Source organism: Pundamilia nyererei, unplaced genomic scaffold (genome assembly GCF_000239375.1).
Source record: "Pundamilia nyererei isolate P.nyererei 1_Seehausen unplaced genomic scaffold, PunNye1.0 scaffold00028, whole genome shotgun sequence".
NCBI lineage: Eukaryota > Metazoa > Chordata > Actinopteri > Cichliformes > Cichlidae > Pundamilia > Pundamilia nyererei.
Genome location: NW_005187429.1, coordinates 837,954 through 860,586, shown reverse-complemented (window position 1 = coordinate 860,586; position 22,633 = coordinate 837,954). Strand labels below are relative to the sequence as shown.

Below are 22,633 nucleotides of genomic sequence, written 5' to 3'. Positions count from 1 at the left end.
GTCAACCAAATGATGTCAGTGTTGAGCCAAGACTCATTTCTCCACCATCATCTCTCTGGGGAAAGTGCTACACGCACGCACGCACACTCTATTAATGACTAGCCGTCACTCTCTAAGCACCTGCCAGGCCCATGTTACATTTGTCCTACTCGTACGTTCATTAGTGTGTGTTAATATACACAGGGCTAATGGGGTGTGTATGAAAATGCACTTAGCTCACTACAGGAGAAAAGCAATGCAGCTTATGAGTACTCTGGGGCACAGTGGCATCCTCTCATAAGGATTGGACTCATACAATGTTCAAAGAGTGTGAGACTGAGCAAATATTTACTGGAGCTCTGACGGAGATGGATGAGAAGATTAAGATTTAGAGCTCAGTAAATAAAAATATATCAAAATGTTGTCTTTTCTCTCCTGTCCCCAGTGTTTGCCTTGTTTCATTTCATTCCCTCTACATCCATTTTTTTTAAAACCTTGTACCCAACGATGGCCTACTTATGTATAAAGCCATCGTGTCATGTTTTAACCAGGCGTATGTGCCGTTATCATGTCAGCAGAGCATAATATCGCAGATAGATCGGTCATTCTCTGCAGGTTATGGGTTCACCTTTGCAATTCTTATCTGCCCTCCCATTTCACAAATACATAAACACAGTCTGCTGCATCATAAATATTAATGGTATGTTCAGTGTCCCAGACTAACACCCTCAGTAAAGGGGACATTATACAGCCACTGGGGACTGAAAGGCTGAAAAGTACGAGTCAAGGTCACTGCTATAATTCAACTAGGGCATCCGGTCCTGGAGGGGCATCACGGCTCTTACATTTCAAAGTGAATCCCAAATCTTGTTTTGGTGGTGGTGGTGGTGGGGGGGGGGGGGGGGATTTGGACTGTATTTGAAGGAGAAAGTCTCTCAAAAACAGAAAGTTTTATTTATAATGACAGTCTGGCATTCATCCCAGGGATCCAGCTCTGTTGCATAAGCCCTTCAATTCGAAGCTTAGAAAAAGCCTTAGAGATACACATGTTTCCCTATTTAGGGACAAGTCTGGCTGTTTCATCTGTATTTTGGTACGAATGAGGTCAAAATGATATTTCTAAGAGAGACTGAAGTGAAGAATTTCAGTCTGCTAAGAGAAAAGGCCTAAAGGGCACGTGGAGTGAAGCACTGGATTTAAAAAAAGAAAAAAAGAGCACTGACATACACGGAATATAAATATAACCCAGAGATCTGCTGCAAAGAATCAGCAGGCAAACACAGAGTAGAATGAAAGTGATCACCGAAACATGAAAAACTAAAAGCTCAGCATGTTTTCACACACCGCCGGTGCCCTGCACTCACCCAGCCCATCTCTCCCGGTCAGGACGTGTCTACAGGTCATTCGCGGGATAAAAGTAGAGCAGGCAGAATGTGACCAAGGTAGGAAAGTCGGGGATAGAAATGTAGCACTAGAGCTCAGTCTGGCAGAGATAAGAGCATGTTTAAAATAGACAGGGCAATTACAATACGTTTAAAAAAAAGCAGTGTTTCCACACTTTCTTATCTGGTATCCGGGACAATTTTCCGACAAGAGTATAAAAAAAAAAAAACCCTGCACTGCAGCCAACTCCTCTGGAAAAAAAGAATATAAGCAGAAGAAAAGGGCATATCTGTTTAAAACTGAGCTAAAAATGCCTCCTTCCTCCCCACAGGCAGCAGCAGGGGTCAGTCTGGATTGGAACTGAGACCAGCTCAGCTATTTAAACAAGTAAAGACAGATGAAAAGGGCACATCAATTTGAAGTGGACGTAGGCACAGCGTCTCTTTCTCTGCGCAGTGTGCCGTCCAGAGGCGGCATATTAGGCTGAAAAGGGGCTCCGTGGGGGCGAGGTGCATCACTAAATAATGAACTCCTGGCAGCACAATTACAGGGCATAATGGCTGCTTTCATCTTAACAGTTAGGGGCTGTGTGTACTTGTGTCTCTGGATGTTTGTATTCTTGCACACAACTATATGCATCTCTGCACGTAAAACATCTTGTTTTTTTTAATGTCTTTATTCAAAGTGTGTGCAAAGTGTGTGTGTGTGTGTGTGTGCGTTTGCTGATATAGACTTACGGAGCTCGCCCACTTTCAGTATCTCGCACAGCATCTTGGTCAGCTCGATGCTGCTGCGGCCGAACGGACACTCGTGTTTGTCTTCTCGACTGCTGTTCTCCAAGACAATCTGGAAACAAGAGGTTATAAAATAAGCCAGGCAAGAAATAAGGACTGTATTTCCTCAGGGCTATAAAACAAAAAAAGACATTTCTGGTGAGTGTGTTGCCCGAAGGCTGAAAAAAAAAAAAGCAAATTGCCCAGACTAATTAAAAAACTGAATGTTTCCTAATTTACAGAAAATTATTTTATTTTTTTTGTTTCTTTTAATTTTTGCTTCTATATATTTGATAGAAAAGTTCATGATTTTTCACTGTAATTTCGTTTTTTTTAAAAAATCTATTACTTCATTACTTTGGTGCAGAATGAATAGCAGTGAGTGGTGTTTTTATCAGTAGGAAAAGCCATAATTTATGTCCTCCTTCGTATATTCCAAAGCCATCCAAGGGATGGGAGTCTTTGCTGGGCCGATTCTGGCCCACAGATCCTATGTTTGATACCCCAGCTCTATGTGAAGAATAATTTGTAATGTTGCGCTGTGTTCCACTCTGACAGGTTAACTGACAGGAATTAATAGCATTTACTGGGTTTGGTTAAAGCAGATTCACTTGGAAAAGCGAAAAGTCGCCGGTTTAATTCCAGCCTGGGAAACAAATGCCCTTTGGAGTTGTGTCAGGAAGTCTATCCGGTGTAAAATCAAACATTCAGAGCTACCTGCTGCAGTGACAGGTGAGCATTAGCACGCATTGCATTTTTGACACTAATTAGGTGCAGGGGCCTTAAACCCTTTTAAAAGGGTTCAATGTCACACTGAAGGTATTTTACCCATAAACACTGAGGTAGAAACTATAAGTCTTTTTCTTGACCTTATCTGACCCCTTAGAGCTCGTGGATTAACATAAATGAAATCTACACATAAAAGTCATCAGCAAAAAACCCCACTCTAATTACGTGGATGGTGGCAGCACGCCATAACCGAGGCCATCAAGGTCCCAATCATTTTAGCTGGCGACAGTTTCATTTGTGGAATTGAAGGCTGCGTTTTCTCCCACTGTTCGTCTGATAAGGGCCGAGCGGGCACGACTAACGCTTCTCTTTTCCCACAATCGTGTCTAGAAACCGTCACACACATAATGATGAAAGCTGTATAAAATCATGCTGGCTATCATGAAAGGATGACAAAAAGCACTTAATGTCAGTGCAGCATTGTTTAGAGACTGGCGGTGAAAGAAATTAAATAAGTTTTATCGTCAGGGCTGAGAAACCTCGTGAAATGCAGTTTTACTGAAAGATGTGTTGAGAACGAGCCAGAAACTTCAGTGACTGAATGAGCTGGAGGGAAGTGAGGCTTTTGTAGGACACTACAGGAATCTCTGTGCGGCATTTGTGTGTGCGTTAGGGTTGTACGTGCGTGCTTACCCTGATGTAAGCGTCCTGGTGGTGCCTGGCAAAGTACAGCATGTTATCCAGAGCCAGCATGCCTGGAGGAATCTGGGTGAAATCCACAGCTGGATTCACATGGTTCTGAGAAAAACAGAGGTGCAGTGTGAGACATGTTTTTAAACACATTTCACCAAATCTCCTTTTTAACCTTTAATCTCTTTGATATAATCGATTAAACATCCCGTTTCCCCTTTTCCCCCCCAGCTGAGGGATCACATGCACAACATAAACACTCCTTCTGTCAGGGAGGAAACTTGGAGTTTTAGGGCCGCGTTAGTGGAGCAGGAGGTCATCCTTTTAAAGCCCCTCAAAGCTTTTGATTCCATTAAAGACAATGTTAATAAAAAAAAACACTAAACAAACAGTAGAAAAGTACTGAGGAGTGTGTGGGTGTGGATTGATCTGATTTATTCGCAGCAGGCTGGCAGTCTCAAATAACCCACTGTAATTAGATTTAGGTTAAAATAATGCAAAATTATAATTGGTGCAGACTTTATTTTTAAAACTACAGCTCTGCCCACTTGAAATCTGTTAAGTAAAAACAAATACACAACTTGTCGCTGATTATTAAACAGATACATGATCTTCACACTCATGGCTGATACCCTGTAAGATCTACTAAAAAGGTTGTTTTCCAAGCCTTGCTAGGTGTTTATATATATATCTGTCTGTTGAGAGTCTGAATATCTTCTACTAGTGTATAAACACATAAAATATCTTCCACAGTAGGTGAAATGCAAAAGATTATTGGGCTAAAAGTTGACATTTTGGAGATGGATATCGTAGTTACGACACTAAACTCAAGTAAATTTCGAAATATGGTAAGTAAATCTAACTGGAAGCGAAGGGCCATGGGGAAGGAACAATATGAAATACTAACTTATACTAAAATATTCAAAAATATTCAACAATCAGACTCAAAACTTTTAAATAACAAAAACACAGGCACTACTTTTAACATCTAAATATTGCATCAGACACGCAGGAAGAAACCGTTTGTGCTGAAAGTCTGTCAGACGTAATTATTTCCAGACATTGCAGACGACTAACAATTAAATGCACAGATACACGCGAAGACGCGTCACTCCGAGACTCTTCTTGACTTTTAAATGTGACGCAGAATACTGAAGAGGACAGCGACAGGAAGACGAGTAAAGGAAGCCGAGGATGAAAGAGAAATGGAGGACAGTGAGACCTGGCTCATCAGTTTTGTAATTCTGCCTGACAGCAAGCAGACTTATAGGCTTAAACCAGAAATAGACTACGTGGCACATGCATATCTAATCAAATGTGAACAATCTCCCAGCATGTCCAACAATATCTACTGAATAGAAGTTGCGTATATTAGAAGGTAAACAACTTTTCTCAGTAGTGATAAGGCTGATCTAGAGAATGATGAGTTTTATATGTGTGCACGCGGAGTATGTGTGTGTGTGTGTGTGTGTGTGCAAACTGAGGTGCACTGAAAGCAGACTAAGGATTTTTAGGGTGGGTTTTCTCCACACAGTGGAGACAAGACAGGCCAATTTGGCCTTATCTCTACTGAGCACACTGCAGTCGGAGTGTGAATGGGAAGAGCCCCGAAACGGCTCTGGGCTTACACCAAGCCACAGTGGCTTTACTTAAGTTCTTATGCCATAGTTAGACTGCTGCATACAACATAAAAGCAACACATAAACACACACATTCCACAATATTATACTTATTTTGGTACATTGCATCCAAGGCTGTTCAAAAAAACGTAGCTACTGGGTATGAACAGCAAAGCCAAAGCATAAGCATGATGAGTTTATAGTCACAGGTTAATACGACATGATAGTCCTTTTCTTCTTTTCATTGTCAAAGAACGATGAATCAGTAACCTTTGGGTCACGACTATCCTGTGTAAGTGTGGAACATCCTCAGTTTCTCAGTGAGATCTCCGCTTCACTTGTGATATGTGGCTTTCAAAGACCACAGGAGCCAAAATCATTAACTTTAGGAAGTTTGCAAACCAGTGGGTGACATCATGTCAGCTTTGTTTATCTTTGATATACAGCCTGTTATTGCACTAGCTGCGATATGTTTAAAAGAAGCTTTTTTTACCAGGAGGATAACATCAGAGAGGAAGCGGATTAACGAAGCCCTCTAAAAAGACTTACAATAAAGCCAAGCTTTTTGTAGTCGCGGGTGTACATCGACTTGCGTTTCTCAATGCTGCCGCTGTTGTTGGGCTCCAACTCTACGTCGAAGGCGATTCTCCGAAGCTCAAAGATGATGTCTCTCTGAGCCTGCACACACAGAGAGGAATGTTAAAGCGCTGCTCACAAACCCATCAGTCTTTTCTTCCATTTACCACTTTGCAGTCTTAAAATCTTTCACCCTCATTCTCCATCGTCTGGGGTCTCGCGGCTCCCTAGGCAATCTGGACAGTAGCCAATTCCCCGATTTAAATATTGAGCCAAAATTATTATTTTGGATGCTTCCAGCCCAAACAACCCACGAGCCACTGAACAAAAGATTAATGATTGTAAAAATGGGGGGAGAGGTACAAACACACATGGTAACAGAGTATATACGGCAAAAACAGAGTTTGTACAATTCCAACGAACTTGAAAGTCCGTCTATGATCCATCCAGTCGTTACAGTGTTTTTCTATTCAGGGATGCTTTTAACGTATTAGCAGTCTGTTTGGGATCTTTGTTGAGCTGAGAAATGAAGCCGCTGCAGATGATATGCAAATCTGATGGTAATCTCCCTCCCTCCCTCTTCACACCCACCACCACCCGTTTTGATTGACTGTCCCACTCCACACCTGGTCCTGAGGATCCATCTTGGTCATCATGCGGTCCTCGAGCAGGTTGAAGTTGAGAACCTGCAGCACGTACAGCTGATGTGCCATCTCATCATTAATGGGCGTGTTGCTCCGGATCACATTCTGCATGGCGTAGAGGACAAATGGGAAAAGTAAAGGAGAAGGGAAAGGGTTTAGGGTCAGAAAGGCGAGAAGTGGATTATGCCGCAGGACGACAAGATATGACAAAGAAGAATAAGAGGATTTGGACGTGAATGGCGAGGATTAGAAGGCAGATGAAGGAAAAGGGGACGGAGAATGAGATTTCACACAGGAGAGAGATGATGAAGAGACAAAAGGGAACAGGTGTGGAAAAAGTATCCACAAGAGATAACGACCAAGGGGGTGAAACAGAGAAAGATGTGGCAGGTGTCATTTTTGTTACAGAAGAGAAGAGGTTGAAACTCGAACAGCAACAGGGAGAGACAAAGACAGAGAGGAGGAGACAGAGGAAGACACTGGAGGGGTAAAGAGGAGAAGGGTATTGGTAGACTTACACTGAGAATGATGGAGCGCAGCTGTTTCTGGGCAAGAATATGGGCCATCTCCTAAAGGGGGAGAAAGAACAGTGGGGAGGAACAGGGAAGAGCGGGAGAGAGAGTGAGACACAACGCCATATCAAGACAAAGCGTCTTAGGATTGTCCATGCTACGATGAGGAATTAAGACGGGTAAAAATGAAAAATACATAATTAATTAATTAAAAAAGTAAGAAAGCCATCCGAAAAAAAGGAACTTAAGAAGGGATACTAAATGCACTAACTGTTGTCTTCTACAGTGCAAACTACAAAGGGTGCTAATCAAGGGTGCACTTACTGTCAGGGGACAATTTAGGATGTCCACAATGTGCTCATCATACTACCATATCGTGTGCAGTGAAGAAACAAAGTCAGAGACAGAGAGACAGAGAGGGTGAGTGAGTGAGTGAATGTGGAGGAGAAAAAAAAAAGTGTGAGAGGAGGTTAAAAAAAACATTTTCTGTCAGCCGAGCAGCCTGTGGCGAGAGGGGAGAAAGGGGGGTGGGGGGGCAACAGAGTCAGCAGAACGGTGACAGTCTGGGGGTTTGTAATAATAGGTCTACTGATGGTCGAGTCCTTAACGCACGCACACAGACACACAAAACACTCTTGACCTTAGAGGAAAAACAAAACAAAATGAGTGCAGCCAGCATCTCACATCTTCTGCATCACGCTGAAATAAACGATCAGGATTAGTGTTAGTTTGTGGTCCCACAGCACCACGTTTTAAAAGCGGCCTGTTCGCAGAAATAACACAAACACGTAACCTGAGCTAAAAGAGAAACAGCTTGCTTGTCCCCTAAACAGAGTCTTATAAAACACAACATCTTCTCTGAGCAAGCTCGGTGACAAAAAGTGTTAAATTGATAATAAACAGCCACACGCCGTCTGTTTTCAGCACTGCGGCGAAGCTCGTTTCGGTCTAGCGTGCCTTCAACTTTGTGCGCTGCGCAGGAGAAAGGCTCTGAGTTAGCATCATTCATTATTAATGTCAGAGCGCATCCCTGGACCCTATGGTGCTGGGGCAAGGGATCATGTGATGAGCTACAGGGCAACGCGTGACATGTGTGAGAGAGCGTGTGTGTGTGTGTGTGTGTGTGTGTGCGGGAAAGACTGGAGAAATGGGAAGCATGGTAGCACTTCTTTACACTCAGGTTTTATTTATTGCACTACACTGCAGATGTTTTATAGTTTCGTATACAGATGCACACCGGATGCATACAAAAGACACAGTTAGACACTGTTAGAGTTGAAAAATGCTGATGACTGCAACATGAAATGATGCACGATACAGTATATGCAGTGTATTTGTGTGTGTGCGTGCACCGCAGCCTCACCTGTCTCTTCTCCTCAGGAGCTTTGAGGAATAAAGCATTGATGACAGCTATAGTGTAGGTCTGAATGTCTTGATCAGTCCTGTGATTAAAACACAGTCCAAATAAGGAGGTTAAAGGCATCTATCACTATGAAGCTTTTCAGAAACCAGTGAGCTCGATTAATGTTAAAAAAGAAGAATTTCGTTCACGTACCCCTGAAGATGCGGGATAAGCTGTCCAATGGTGATCTCTTGTGCCACCTTGTGGTAAAGATCCTGACTGTTGAGCACCATGGACTCCAGGATCGCCAGGGAGCGCTGCAGCACTGCCGTGTCCATGGCCGTCTTGTTCACGAAGCTGGCAATCTGAAAAAAACAGGGCAAAGCGTTTAGAGGATCTGTCGCAGACACGGTTAAATTTTGCATAGCAATTTTTGATTGAAAATTAAGGCAATAGGATCCTGGAAAAATAGGATGGAAAAGATTTCATAACTTTTAAAAGTTTAAATTCAAACTCTGCAAACATGTTTTACAAAAACACATTTCATAGAGGTCACAAAGGTAAAAAATAAATAAAATAGAAACACTTTGAGATGAGGGAAAAAATTAAACACACATCTCATAATGTACACAAGCAATTTTCTTTTTAGAGTATTTTTGCCTTTAATGTTTATGTCCTGAAAATCGAACCATTGCCAAACACTTTTATAGACATTGAGCTTCGGGACATTATCATAGGACAAGCTTCATTGCAGAGGCTGTAAATGTCATGATGTAAATGTTCGATCAAAGCTTTATTCAGCGAATAACAACAGCACTCTGAATGCTGTTTATAAATCAGGGCTGCCTTTAATGAAACGTTTTCTTGGTCTGACCTTCTTGATGAATGCCACAGAGAAAGTGTCCCAGGAGACGATGCTGTGGTCCATCAGCTCCACAAAGGCCGTCAAAGTGAAGGACAGCAAGTCTCCAAAACTAAAGGGCAGGACACACAGAGACACACGCAAACCATAGGACGCTTCTCTCTAGCAGATGGCTTGGAGCAGTGTATAATCTGCAAAGCCCTGATGGCTTGGACGGCAACAAGGGGCGAGCGGTAGGCAGAAACAGAGAAAATGGTGCATATGAAAATAAATTCAATGCCGCAACCAGGCTGGCTGAAGAAAGACAGAAGACAGGCGGAGGGGGAGAGAAGAATAAATGGGGACAGAGGCTTGAGATGCAGTGCAGACAAACTGGCCTTCGAGAAACAGCAGGGGCCATCAGAAAATCAGCAGGAGCCGGGCAGCACAGGGCGGCGTTCAATCAGGACCAGAAAGCTATGTTATAGAGTGAAGTCATGCAGTTACACAAATATCAAGAGAAATCAATCAGCTCTGCAAGAGTCACAGGGGGCCAAAGCAAGGACCACATTAAACAGCCTCCACTTCCTATTTCTGCTGCATGAACTTAATGGGAAAAAAAAAAATCGCAAATGATGAAATATAGAAGCTTTTACTTCCTCATAAATCACAGCAGTAGGAGTTTCTGGAGTTTCATTACCTTTCTACTTAACTTTTACATGAGTTTTGGGATTTCTGGCCTTTTATTAGTTTCACCAGTAGCTTTTACAGTACTGACCTCTACTGCTTACAACTGGCATTGCTCAGGCAAATACTGTGACCTGGCCTCAACGTGTTGCTCATTGTTTATCTTACACTGATTTACTGTTAGGTGCTTTAGTAGATGCAAGATGAAAATATAGCAAACACCTATGAGGCTATAGTCAAATACAATAAATGTTTGACTAAAAAATGTTGGCATCTTTCCTGAAACTTCTATCGAGAAGAAAAAAAAAAGATACACTTTTTACAAAAGTGAAGATCGCCGTTTTAAACACAACAGAGTGGCATCGACCGTCAAATCAGCAAACCAGAAACCGAAGATAAAATGATAAGAAATGCTTTCAGCACACGGGTCAGTACTGCTGCATGGTACATGATTAGTAACAGTCATTAGTAACCCACAGCTGAAGAATGAAGAGGCCTTTGCAGATGGTACTGGGCATTTTGATGTAGTTACTGTAACTAGTAAATGCTTAATGAAATCGAGGAACACTGAAATTAGAGGATAGATTATTTAAGATAAAGAAAGAGAAGAAAATCTTATTTGACAGATGGATGATGATCCTAATGTGTGATGTCTTCATGTGTGATGTGCTATTGGCTAATAATGTAAAAGTAGCTGAAGTCTAATAGTGAGTGCAGAGACAATCCCCCTCACCCTGAGCACTATTTAGGAAAGAAGACCAAGATTTAATTCAATGTAAGCACCGACTAAAACTAATAAATTAGCTCCGCTGAACCCCAAATGGCCATAGCCATATCTGATCGGGTTTTTATAGATTTCTCACGGCCTTACATTTTTAGAAATAAATCATGGCCTTCCAACAGTCTGAGGCAAAGTCGTAAGAAGATTATTTTGCCCAAAACCACATGCAAAAAAAAATAAAAATTTAAGTGCAAAACTGATTTCAAAACAGAAGCCTGTAAATGGCTGTGTTAAACACATAATTATAGTAATTCCCCATAAGGCTTTGGGGCCAGAGTCTTCATCATGCAGACTCAGGCAGCAGGTTAGGAAGAGCACAGAGTCAATGACGTTACCCGGGGGGATGGGAGGGGCTTACCATGGCTTCATAATCTTTTGCAGTTTCTGATAGCGCCTGTAAAGAGAAACTTAGGTGTCACAGGTGGGAAACACACAACAAAACCTTAAAGTCTCAGCAGGGAGCAACACAAATCACAATCTTTTAACAATAAGCATCCCTCAAAGAGACCAGACTCTAAGGAGGTCCACTCTCATACACAGAAGAAGGATTCCTTACTGTGCAAATGTAAAACAAGTCTCAATGTAAACAACTTTAATACACCGACTCAAAATAAACACTTTGGATCGCTAAGGGGCTCAAAGCATGCCAAGCAGAAACGGCTGACAAAGCGGCTTGCTGCAGACCTAATGTGCCACAGTGAGCATAACGAAACGGAGTTTTGCACATTTCAAAAAGCAGAGACCAACTTGTAAATATGTGACAGGTGCAGTGGGAGAAATGCCTTACGCTAAACAAGCAAAAGGAAGCAACATCTGCAGAGAGTTAACTTTCCCTGAATAGATTCGAGATGACAGGTGCACTCATGACGTTCAGCGATACTAGCCATGTGTGCAAAAATCAGCTAACATGAGGTTGTCTCCATGTGCACCTCTGTATTGCTTCAGAGATCTGGCAGTCTGCTTCCGACCACATGCATCTGGGCTCTGGGATTTCAGCATGGATCTCAAACTTCAGCTTCTGTGTCCAACTGATTCAACCTTTATGTCGTGGATCATCACTGCTAGGAAGATCCAGGTCTCAGACTAGACTAGCTGAATAGCTCAAAGACATTTGATAAGCATGCACTGAGACAGGAGGGCAAACATGGGTATGGAGTGAATTCACCATGAATTCATCTCTCAGGGTCAGACTGTTAATTTGGAGAAATCTGATAGAACAGGATTGGTCAGAACGGGACTTCCTGGAAGCGATCTACAAACAGCAGCAGCCCTGGAAACGAGGGCCAGGTCCAGAAAGAGACAACCTTCATGGGATTTAAACAAGGGACATTTTTTTGCTCTTAATGGGTGGAGTTGCAGAACTTCTTAATTTCACCTGATAAAATAAACAAAAAACTGTTTTAACAGTGGGGTTTGATTTCAGTATCAGTGTTCCTATTACTCTGTAAATCCAGTTTTCAAAGGGATGACACTGCTAATAAGGTACAATTCAATGGAATAATGTTTAGAACAGGTTTTGTGAATTTAACAGCCAAGATTATGCTGGGAGCTAACAAGACAAAAACAGAAAAAACATGAATGACAATATCAAGGTGGCAGCATATGTTAAACCTGGTCAAAGAAGACCGAAGTTGATAGTAAGTCTGGCGGTGTTAATCAGTTTGAAGTTGCACTGTACATTCTGAACGTGTGTCAAACCACAGTATGAGTTGCTCCATGTTTTTGTCAGTAGAGGGCAATGTCTGCCTTAAACTTGGAGTTTAGCTGGGCAGCTGATCTACACATGAATATTGTGCAGCATCTTTGGCAGAAGCATCAGATCACAGAACTGCTCTGCCCTCATGAGTCTCGAGCACAGAGCCTCTTGAATAATTACAGTTCACCAAGTTGGTTGGCAGGCACACTAATGAGTGTGTGTGTGTGAGAGAGAGAGAGTGTGTGCATTAGCCTCTGATACCTATCTGCATGCCTGTTTCATAAGGTCCTTCTGTTGAGATGGAAATGCAGCAGAACCACTCGCCCTGCTCTCTTTTGCTTACACGCGCCGCTCAAACTCTCAAGCCCTGAATAGGATTTGATGGGAATTTAGATGAAAAACATATTTAATCAAAGGGCCAGGAGCAACAGGAGGAACCTCGGTGCTGCTGTGACAGCTCCTTGCATTAAGATCAAATATTTGCTAATTTGAACATCATATTCAAAAAGGAGAAGAGGCCTCACTGATTTCCTGTCAAGCTGTACCCACAAACACTAGATCACTGAGTGGTTTCTGCTAAGAAAAAGCCATTACATGTCTAACCAGAATTTGAACCTTCATTTAAAAGCAATCATGAGCGTGACAAGACGACACCCGCACAAAAAAACTGCAGTTCTTACTTTGGGTTTTCACTGCTCTTCTGTCGGGACACGTTGAATGTCGTGTGTTTATAACCATGCATTAGGTGCAAAACAACTCCTCGATCTATCGTTTTTCCCCCTGGAAAAAAGAAGGGCTGGATAATGGGAATTGCACGAAGCAGAAAACGAGCACGTCTCGCACGGCTGGCCGCTCCTGCCCTCCCTGCCAGTTTGCACCGTCCATCTACTTCTGTGTGATTGCGTGCACGTTTTGCACTCATACTGTAATTCAACTCTTGGTTCTGGCGAGCTCTTTGCACTCCCCACAGCACGCCACTGGCACAAACCCCATCTCCCTCGCCCGCCCACTCCCCTCCCCTGGCATCACGGCTGAGAAGTTTCACCTCAGCGAAAAAAGTCCTCGCTTTAACCTTCAGTTGAGACGGTCTCCAGGGCACTACGCCTGCCCTCCACCCCCCACCTCAACACACACTGTGAGTTTTTGGATGTGCTGAACATGCAAAAGGCAGAGTATTTCCTCTCAGCTGTGTGCAATATCACTATCATGGTCACCAAAGATGAACAGGAGCTGCTGGGCACTGTGTGAACCTGTTCTTCTCTTTGCAGCACAGGGTAGCATTGTTGAACCCGAGGCAAAACTTGTGCACAAGGTTAGGCTTTTCATTCAGCGCAAATGTACGACTGATTATTTCATGCAGTGCATATAATGACATTTGCTATATGACCTAATAACATCCGCACAACTCTGCAGCACACTGAAATAAAAGCGTTCCACATCAAAGGCATCTTCACAAAGATGGCGATGACACGAGACACCAGTAAAATAAATCCAGTTTAACAGAGTGAACTGAGGAATGTCAGTGAATGAGCGGCCAGTCAGCTGCTGTAAATGCTTTGAACTTAACCGGTCAGACTGCACAGTGCAACTCCAAAGATCCCCTTTTATTCTCACTGAAATCGGAGATCCACCTGAATACCATCCAAACCCGCAGCCCTTTTAAATAACGCCGGGGTCTTGTTACAAATTTGTGGTTCGTTACATCAGGCCTGTGAAAAATAATGTCAGCGATATGTGAAATTAAATATGGTAAGATTTGAATTAGGTATCCCATCGAACTGGAGTCTGTGTTTGCTAGTTTTGATGGATCACATTCTTGAGTCAAAGTCTAATATTGCCACATAAATCCAAAATCCAGAGGAAAACATTGGAAGTATGTACTCTTCCCTGCTCCCTATAACACACACGCACAAACAAAAAAGATGCTGCAGGGGAAAACGGTGCAAACAAGGCAAATCCAAACAGCAAAAGAAACAGTCTTCTTCTCACTTACTCAGTCCCACTTTCCACCATCTGAGTGAGCAGCGAGATACCATCGAGGTTGATGAACTCCTGGGCAAAGGTGATATCCCGGGACGCGTTAGCCAGGTCCTTAAGAGCCTCCAGCTTGGCGTCCATGCTTGATGACTGGATCCGTTCATGAAGCTGCACTGCCGTCTGGTACTGGAGGGCAAAAGGGAAAAGGAAACAGGACGTGTCCCAGATTGTGAACGATTTCATACGTATTCACAGAATTCTCTTTTTCAAATGGCAAAACACTTACAGGAGAGGTGGTCAAACGAAGGATCGAGCCGTTCTTAATGTCGCTGCGATTCTGTGGAGGATTACAAGGACACAAGCAGAAGTTAGTGTGCACTTCAGGCCTTTATATCCCCCTCTTGGATACAGCAGCTTTGCAGATGAGCAAACCTTTTCTGTGATGTAGAAATTTGTCGCGTCAGCAATCTGCAGAGCAAAGTTTTCTGGGCTCCCCAGGGACCACCTAAAAGGCATTGGATAGAGACAAAATACACTGTGTAATTGGTTTAAAAGTGCATTAAAAACAGCAAATAGGATTCAAGTATGGGGGTAGGGGACAGTTAAATTCAAATCCAAAAGACATGAACTAGTGCTTACATTTAAAAAAAAAAGCAAATGAAGACTTACCCCTCGCATACTTCTTTAATGATGGCTGAGAGAGGCTTTTTCTGGGAATTAAAAAAAAGGCAAAACTACATTTAGTTCACAGTCTAGTTCCTAAAACAACAGGCAATTCAGAGAGGGCTGCAATTATTTTATATTGCGGGACTGGCACAATGAGAGGCTGTTCTTCAGGAGCCTGTATTTATCCAACTGCTGATGTGGGATCATCGACCATGGCTGCTGCACCGCTTCATTCATTATTAGTGATTCAGTGTTTCTACAGCGGTGCAGAGTACATCTTTTCAAGAACCACATTTACAGTTTCACAGCTAAAAAATTGAATGAAGATTCAATGAAATATACAGAAACCCCTCAGGTTCCCAGGAAGCCTAAAACAAGATACTATCTAAAGTGAAACAAGTTTCTTAATCTAGATCTGGGGACATCTAATAACAGCCTTAGTATACCAGCAGTGAAAGATTTAGCATTACGAGTCAACTCATGTTGAGGCCAACCTTCCCCCCCGAGGGGCAAAGGCTACACTAAAACTTTGATGTGTTATGATGCTGACATCAGCCTGCTTTCACAACAACACGCTAACCTTTGACCTATGATCTTGAAGCATTACAAACTAAAATGGAGTATTTTTTTTTAAATCTTTAACCATATTATTGGATTAAAACTGGCTGTAAAACTTGAGATTTTATGGTGTCATTGAAAAAATTAAATGTGTGTTGTACAGCTCTCTCCATGCCCTTTCATATGATATATTACTCAGTATGGTTTCTTAAAATTTTTTCAGTGTTAACTTTGACCCTGGGTGCTAGCTATAAAGTAGCAGAGCCAAATGCTCAGCTAACCTATGTACTCTGGTCCTCCAGGGCCTGGTATATTGTTGTGAAGTTTGAGAACAGACAAACAATCTGAGCCAATTACACAATGTTTACTCATTACGTAGTTGGGGCAGCACCTTTTTTAAATGACTTTGATCAACCAAAGATAATAAAAGTACAGAAAAACGATATCAGGTTCTGAATCAGGATACTTCATTTTCTGCTGGGCCGATTCTAACCACCCTTTTCTTTAAATTCTTCCCCCCCAAACGCATGAAGATGGATTCGTTTGAGTATCTATATATCAAAATATACGAGCATATTGCATTATTGCTTTTCTGGGGATTAGCCCAGACAGTGAGAGAAGCTGCGGTGATGAAGACAGACAGACAAAAGATAACGATGGCAGGATGGTGGGCATATATGACAAGGAAAGAAAGGCAGAGTGGTGACAGAAAAAGAGGGTGGGCTGTTTGTGAACAAAAGGGAGAAGGGGAATAAACAAAAGCAGGAAAAAGTATATGAAAAGAAAAAGTGTACACATAAAAGGAGTTTGAGTCTTCTTTTTTTTCCTGCTCTCAGTGTACTTATAAAAAGCAATGCAGCTAATAACGAGGACAACAAACAGAGATGGACACAGAAAGATGAAAAATTAGGAGCATGCAAGATGTGTATGAGGAGGGAAGCCGAGATAAATAAAAGCAGCGTGTGCACGAGAAATGCTAATCAGTGTTAACTTAATATCTGCTTGCTTGCCACTGCCATCATCCTCAGGCTCTGTGGGAGATACAGTATGCTGCCAGGCTACATGCATAATCTCTATACAAACTCACACAAGCACAAACACTCATAAAAGTACTCGACGCTACAACCACGTTTCTAAAAGTTTTCAGCTATTTAAACCCCATATTTACCTTAACCCCCCCTTCACAAAAACAACATTTTAAATGTTGCATCAAAGACATTTTTAATCATTTTTGGGAAAAATAAATGCTCTTAGAATTTAGTGTCAGTTACATGTTTCAACCAGAGGCATATTTTCCACTGTGTTGCATCACTTCTTCTTTTAAAAAACACTCAGAAGGCATTTGGGAGCTAAAAGGGACCGATGCTGTAGCTCTGAAAGTGAATATTTTCAGTGGTGACGCTGACAGACATGGATTGCAGAGAGTCCCTCTTTCATTACAGATCATGCTGCAGTAACACGAGCAGAATGTGGTTTGGCATTTCAGGAATAAGCAAACCCTTCCTAGAAAATGTTGCTCCAAAACCTGCATACGTGCAACGTTTGCATGTCGTCCAAGCTGCTGCGCGCTAAGGAGCCATCGTGGATGCTGGCTTGTTATTTTTCCCACGACATCAACTGAAGCTCAGAGGATGGAGCATTCATGATTAAAAAAGAAAAAACAAATCTGATTTTGATTACTTCCTTGCTTACAGAGATTTCTTCAGCCTCTCAGAATCATTCGGTTTTTGCAGATGATGCAACTTTAGGATTAAAAACTTCATTGTTAAATTGCTGAATTATTTGGCAGCTCTTGACAGAGTAGTAAAACCCTTCCCGTGTTAACTTCTCAGTGAATCATCCTCTCTGGTAAACTCTTTTTATACCCAGTCATGCTAATGTGAAATAAGAGAGAAACACAGAGATGCTTCCAGTGACCCTACTTTATATGTTGCCTATTATGTACCTATAAATACAAGCAGTTCTCCAAGCTTTAAACTGACTCTGTTTCCCCGTCTACCATTTCCCTGTCTAACCTCCCACTACATCTTCCTCTCCTTTACTATTACTTTCAACCCACACGAGCCACTTTGTTTAAACTTACTGTAAGCCCAGTCAGGAGTACAGTTCAAGGGTAGCACCTACATAACCGGAATTCACTTTGTACAAAGGTGAAAAGCAAAGCTGTTATCTATAACATCCTATACCACCCACTAGATTTCAGCTCCTGTTACACCACACAATAGTTTATCTAAGGAGTTATTCCACTTTAGCACATTTGGTGGTTATTCTTTTTTTTTCCCCCCTCCGAGATCATTTATATGCAATAAAGCATGACCCGCTAGAACCTGCTAGCCATTTTTGCACATTCACTGAAGGTATTTAGTCTTATTTCACTCAAGGAAACAGTTTAATACATCCCTCTGGACTTTTCTTCTGTTAACCACTGTGCTTAGATGCGTACACACAAGCACACACCAAAATATAAATAAATGCCTTTATTTTTAGTTTTCTATCTTTTAACCACAGCAGTGACACTAATATAAAACCAATTTTAGCACATTACCTAAAACTAAGTGGGCTGTTAGTCTTAGAGTTTGTTTCTTGCCCCTTTCCACCTGCAAACATTCCTCTCATCCCTCTACTCCACCAGAAACCCCACCACCCAATCCTCCCCCAGTTTCTCTATTGCCTTTCTGATAAACAAAAAGCAATTAAAAACACTTAAAAACAACTGTTTAAACTTGTAGCGATTCCCCCGCATTCCTACATAAAGGTTGGACTTCTGTGCCTGAAGATGTTTGGAGAGATACAGAAATCACAGAGACACACACCGAAGCAGATGTAGCCTAAACACACTCACGCGTGCACTGCAGAGGCGCATATACAAACAGACAGAAATAACAAAAATACACATATTTGTCGGCATGCACATGGATACAGGCACATGCATGCACACACACAGCAAATAAGCATGCACACGCATGAACAGTAACAACGATCCATGTTGCCACACAAACACACCCACGCACATTTTCACTTAAGCAGAATTTTACCTGCGTAAACAAAATTTACACATACAAGTTTTCAGGCATGTACACACACACACACACACACACACACACACACACACACACACACACACACACACACACACACACACACACACACTTTCTCTGGGTATCAAAACAGCTCGAGCTGCAGAAGCCCACTCCCCGTCGCATGAGTCAGACAGCCATATGCTGCTGCAGGGCCTATTGTACAGAGGAGATGCGAGATGCAGAAGGAGGAGGAAGAGGTGGGGGTTGATGGTGGAGGACAAGAGAGGAAGAGGCACAGCGCGCGCAAGTTTCGCAGTCACAACAAAACACGGGGAGGAGGAGTGCGAGGGGGGAGCGAACAAGAGCGAAAGCAAAGAAGGACAAAGAGGAGGAAGGCAACACAGAGGTGGAACAAGAGGAAGATGACAGGGAGAGATAAAAGGAGGTGGAGGAGGAGGAGGAGAGGTGGCTTAAAGAAGTAAAGACAGACCTAAGCAAAGCTAAAGGCAATCTACTCAGACTGGAACAGCGCTGCTGATAAGGGGGGGGCATTTAATACAAAAACCACACCCCCTAAATCTCTACTTAAGTGTTTAAAGCACTAGAAGCACATGTACTTCACAGTTCAATACTTCATTCACTAGTTCATCCATTGAGAAGGGCAGTTGTGACTCCGGTTACCACGGTGACTCATAGCTTTTACAATCATTAGCCCATCTGTGAGTCACACAAACAACAAACAGGCCAATTTATAAAACTGTATGTGCAATCAAATAAAGTAACAGCAAAAATGTCCCCCCACACACACACGGGGTAGTCGCTGTTTGGGCTAATTATTTTATTAGCATGTAATCTAGCGCTGGATAGACCCCGACAATCTGCCGACATACGGCATGGCCATTATCTGTGGGCTCGTAATGGATGCGAGCTGCGTGCAGGCGAAAGCAGCTGCGACGCAAATCTACACAGAAGTGCAGTTTCAGTTTTAAAAAGCACACACCAGTGTTGTTAACTGTTGAGCATAAACGTAGCAAGTGCATTATGTAAATCAGTGGAATATATAGCTATGCACTGATGAGGTTTCATAGCGCTTTAGCATTGCAGCTATTTAATGTTACAGTTTTTAAAAAACAAACGATAAAACCCTCCTTACAGTCGTGGAGCTCCACCAACCAATCAAGTTGCAGTTTAGATCTGTGTTTGTCCAGATGCATGCAATATATCAAGTGAAGACTTGGAAGAAATTTAATAGTGAAAACACTGCAGATTGAAGAAAGAGGAAGACCACAGAGGAGATTCATGGATGTAGCAAAAAAGTTCATACAGAGGCTGGAAGAAGAGGACACTAGGGGTAGGGTGAGATAGCGGAAGAGATGATGGTGAAAAGAAGAAACCGAAAGAAGGTGAAGAGGGTCGCAAGATCTCCTCACGCTCCCGAGTTACAGTGCAATAATCGCCACAAACAGAACATTGTGATGCTGAACGTCTTGGGTAATGGCCCAAACTGCGTGACATCACAATGATCCTTGACCACGGCCATTACTTTAAGTGAACATTTGTGTCAGATGAAGCGAAACTCGCTCGAGGAGTTCCTCAGACATCACAGTCAAAAGAACAGGAGGTCACAGAGACCCTGACCTTTGACAGGCAAAGTTAATCCATTATTCCTTTGAGCTTTTGTCCAAACCTACTGAAATTTCCCTGAAGGTGTTCAAGAGATATCACATAATGCCTCTGACCACAGCTGTGACCATTATGTTTTACATTTTAAAAAACAGCATCACTAAGATTCATTGATATTGTAATGTGACAGATGCATAAAGCTTTAACTGAGTTTGTTTTCCATAGCAGACAATGTAAGAGTGAGAAGGTTGCTCACCTGTTTTGTACATGGTGTTGTGCTTTATACCAAATCTCACCTCCAATCATATGAATACTTTTTGCTCTGACAGTGAGCTAAACAGCCCAGGTATTTACCCACAAACATCCATATTTTTTGTCACTTTTCTTAATGACAGAGCCAGCCTCTTTGCATTCAGTGAAATTTCTTTAAAGCTATGTCAAAGCTGTGACTAACTGTTAAACATCTTTAATTAAGGCCACATCCTTGAGGCTAATTAGTATAATTGATGGGAACAACGCAAAAGCTGCAACGAGCCCTGATCACATCCGACCAGCCGCTCCAGAGAGAGACACCTACAAACATCCAAGCGATTTCATTATATACACAGCAACGGATTACTGCTCAATAATGTGTTCATACAAAACACGCACTGTGATTATGGTTTTTAAATCTGCACGGTGAGCGTCACAGACCCCAAACATTTTTTACTGGTTGTGCTGGATTTAAAGGACAGTAATGTCTGCTGGTGAGATGACGGTGTCTTTTGTTGCACTGAGGCACATACCTGGTCTATCTCCATGAGCTTGGGGAATGCCCCCGGCCACTCAATGGCCACCTTGACAATATCTGCCGGCGGCGGCATGGCTCCCAGGGTGGGGGGTGAGAGCCTCACTGCCTCACACCTCTGTCAGTACTACTGAAGATGGCTCATCCAAACCTGTAGGGTAGAGTGAAGGGGAACAAAAAGAAGCAGAAAATGAGGCACATTAGTCACTGATGTTTGCTTGTGTTAGAGTTGTTGAAATTCAAAGACTATTTTAAGACCGACAAGGACAGCGCTGAAAAATAAGACACAGCGCTCTGGGGGTGGGGGGTGAGCGCAAGCAAATGAAACTCATCTTCAGGAGAAGCTAGTGAACTGCTAAAACCAATAAGATCACTTTCGTATAGCATTTAAATTTTTAGAGGAAGTTAGTCAACTGACCTACTTACATCAATTTACTATAATTTGTGCACCCACAAGAAAGTAAACACTCTGGCTCTTTTTATTTCGTACCAAGAAATCATCTCAGGTAAGGCTGGCCAACAACAGTGGGGGGTTTAGCATCAGTACCAGTTTAAAAACCACAAATACACTGCATGCTGTTCATTAGCCCACAGCTAGGACAGGCTCTTCAGTTAAGAACTATGCTCTGCATGCTTATTCCTGCACATACTGGCACTGAAAGTCATACGTGAATGCAGTTAAACTTCTATCGCTTATGCAAACTAAGGCAGGCAGACTTTTTATTTGTCCTCTGAGATCAATTTTTCCAGGGGTAGACTAATTTAAAGTTGGAGTGTGGTACATTTACATATAAATAACCATCCAATAAATTCGAGCCCTTGCCAAACAAGCTCATACAATGCTGATTAAGCCTATCAGAGCCACGTAAATCTCTCTGTATTTTGCAAAACGGGAGTTTTAAATGTGGTTACTGCAGTTACTTTCTGCACAAGAATTCAGAAGGACGTTGGAGCAACTAAGTGCATTTACTCCCACTGCCAAAAGGGAAAACAAAAAGTCCGCACATCTGGATATATTCAAATTGTTCACTGGTGTTCGAGTCAAAATTCAACTGCTACTCTTGGTTCTATTCTCAATTCAGACATTTTTGTCCAGCAGAAAAACCATAAACCACTCAGCAGCATCTTCCTGTGACTCAAGCAGTGGAACAGTTCAGTTTGAAATTCCCTTTGGACATTTTCACATAATAGTTCCTGTAGCTTTGGAGAGAGGATGTAACTGCCACATTAAACCACATTAGCATGAACATAAGAGTCAAAAGCAAGCGGTTAAAAACGTTAGTAGCGCAGAGCTTCTTCCACAGCCCTGTGCAGTAGCACTTGCTTCAAGGGGTATCCCTTCAATTTAGCATATAAAAGGTCAGTTTACTCATCATGGGGCGCATGAAACAACCTTGAAAAGATCTGAGCAATGTCTTCTGTTATTCTGAGTGAGCTCTGTCAAGTCTGAGTAAACTACTGAAGTGACATGACCCAGATATCTTAGCTTGGATTGATAAAAAGACTTGATTAGCTGCAGATTAAAAAAAAGCTAATACAAAAAAAAGTTGATCTGCAAACGGAAAGCAGAAAAACGATGAAGCACAGATTAAAGAAGATGGATGTTAGTACTTGACTTGGGGATGGGTCACAACGTAACTGAATTTTACAATTATACCTTGAATCTGTATAAGCAACCATGTGAACTCTTGTTCATAAACAAAGCAAAGGCAAAAGACGTCAACACTCACTCCACTTTCATGCAATTACC

At 42.2% G+C, this 22,633-nt stretch overlaps 1 protein-coding gene across 2 annotated transcripts in view; it reads right to left on the bottom strand.

Annotated features, from left to right (window-relative positions):
- Positions 1–22,633, bottom strand: part of elmo1 (engulfment and cell motility 1 (ced-12 homolog, C. elegans)) — a 97,367-nt gene that overhangs the window by 39,495 nt on the left and 35,239 nt on the right. The window contains exons 2-16 of one of the 2 annotated variants that reach the window (XM_005728291.1): positions 20,882–21,034; positions 14,899–14,939; positions 14,662–14,734; positions 14,516–14,566; positions 14,246–14,415; positions 10,915–10,950; positions 9,122–9,221; positions 8,461–8,612; positions 8,269–8,347; positions 7,230–7,271; positions 6,912–6,962; positions 6,376–6,498; positions 5,723–5,851; positions 3,558–3,662; positions 2,100–2,208 (exon numbers count right to left, since the gene is read on the bottom strand). In XM_005728291.1, coding sequence (XP_005728348.1) covers positions 2,100–2,208; positions 3,558–3,662; positions 5,723–5,851; positions 6,376–6,498; positions 6,912–6,962; positions 7,230–7,271; positions 8,269–8,347; positions 8,461–8,612; positions 9,122–9,221; positions 10,915–10,950; positions 14,246–14,415; positions 14,516–14,566; positions 14,662–14,734; positions 14,899–14,939; positions 20,882–20,959 — 1,339 coding nt within the window. In that variant the 5' untranslated portion in view covers positions 20,960–21,034. The remainder of the gene's footprint in view (positions 1–2,099; positions 2,209–3,557; positions 3,663–5,722; positions 5,852–6,375; positions 6,499–6,911; positions 6,963–7,229; positions 7,272–8,268; positions 8,348–8,460; positions 8,613–9,121; positions 9,222–10,914; positions 10,951–14,245; positions 14,416–14,515; positions 14,567–14,661; positions 14,735–14,898; positions 14,940–20,881; positions 21,035–22,633) is intronic. The other variant, XM_005728292.1, reaches the window with a different exon arrangement.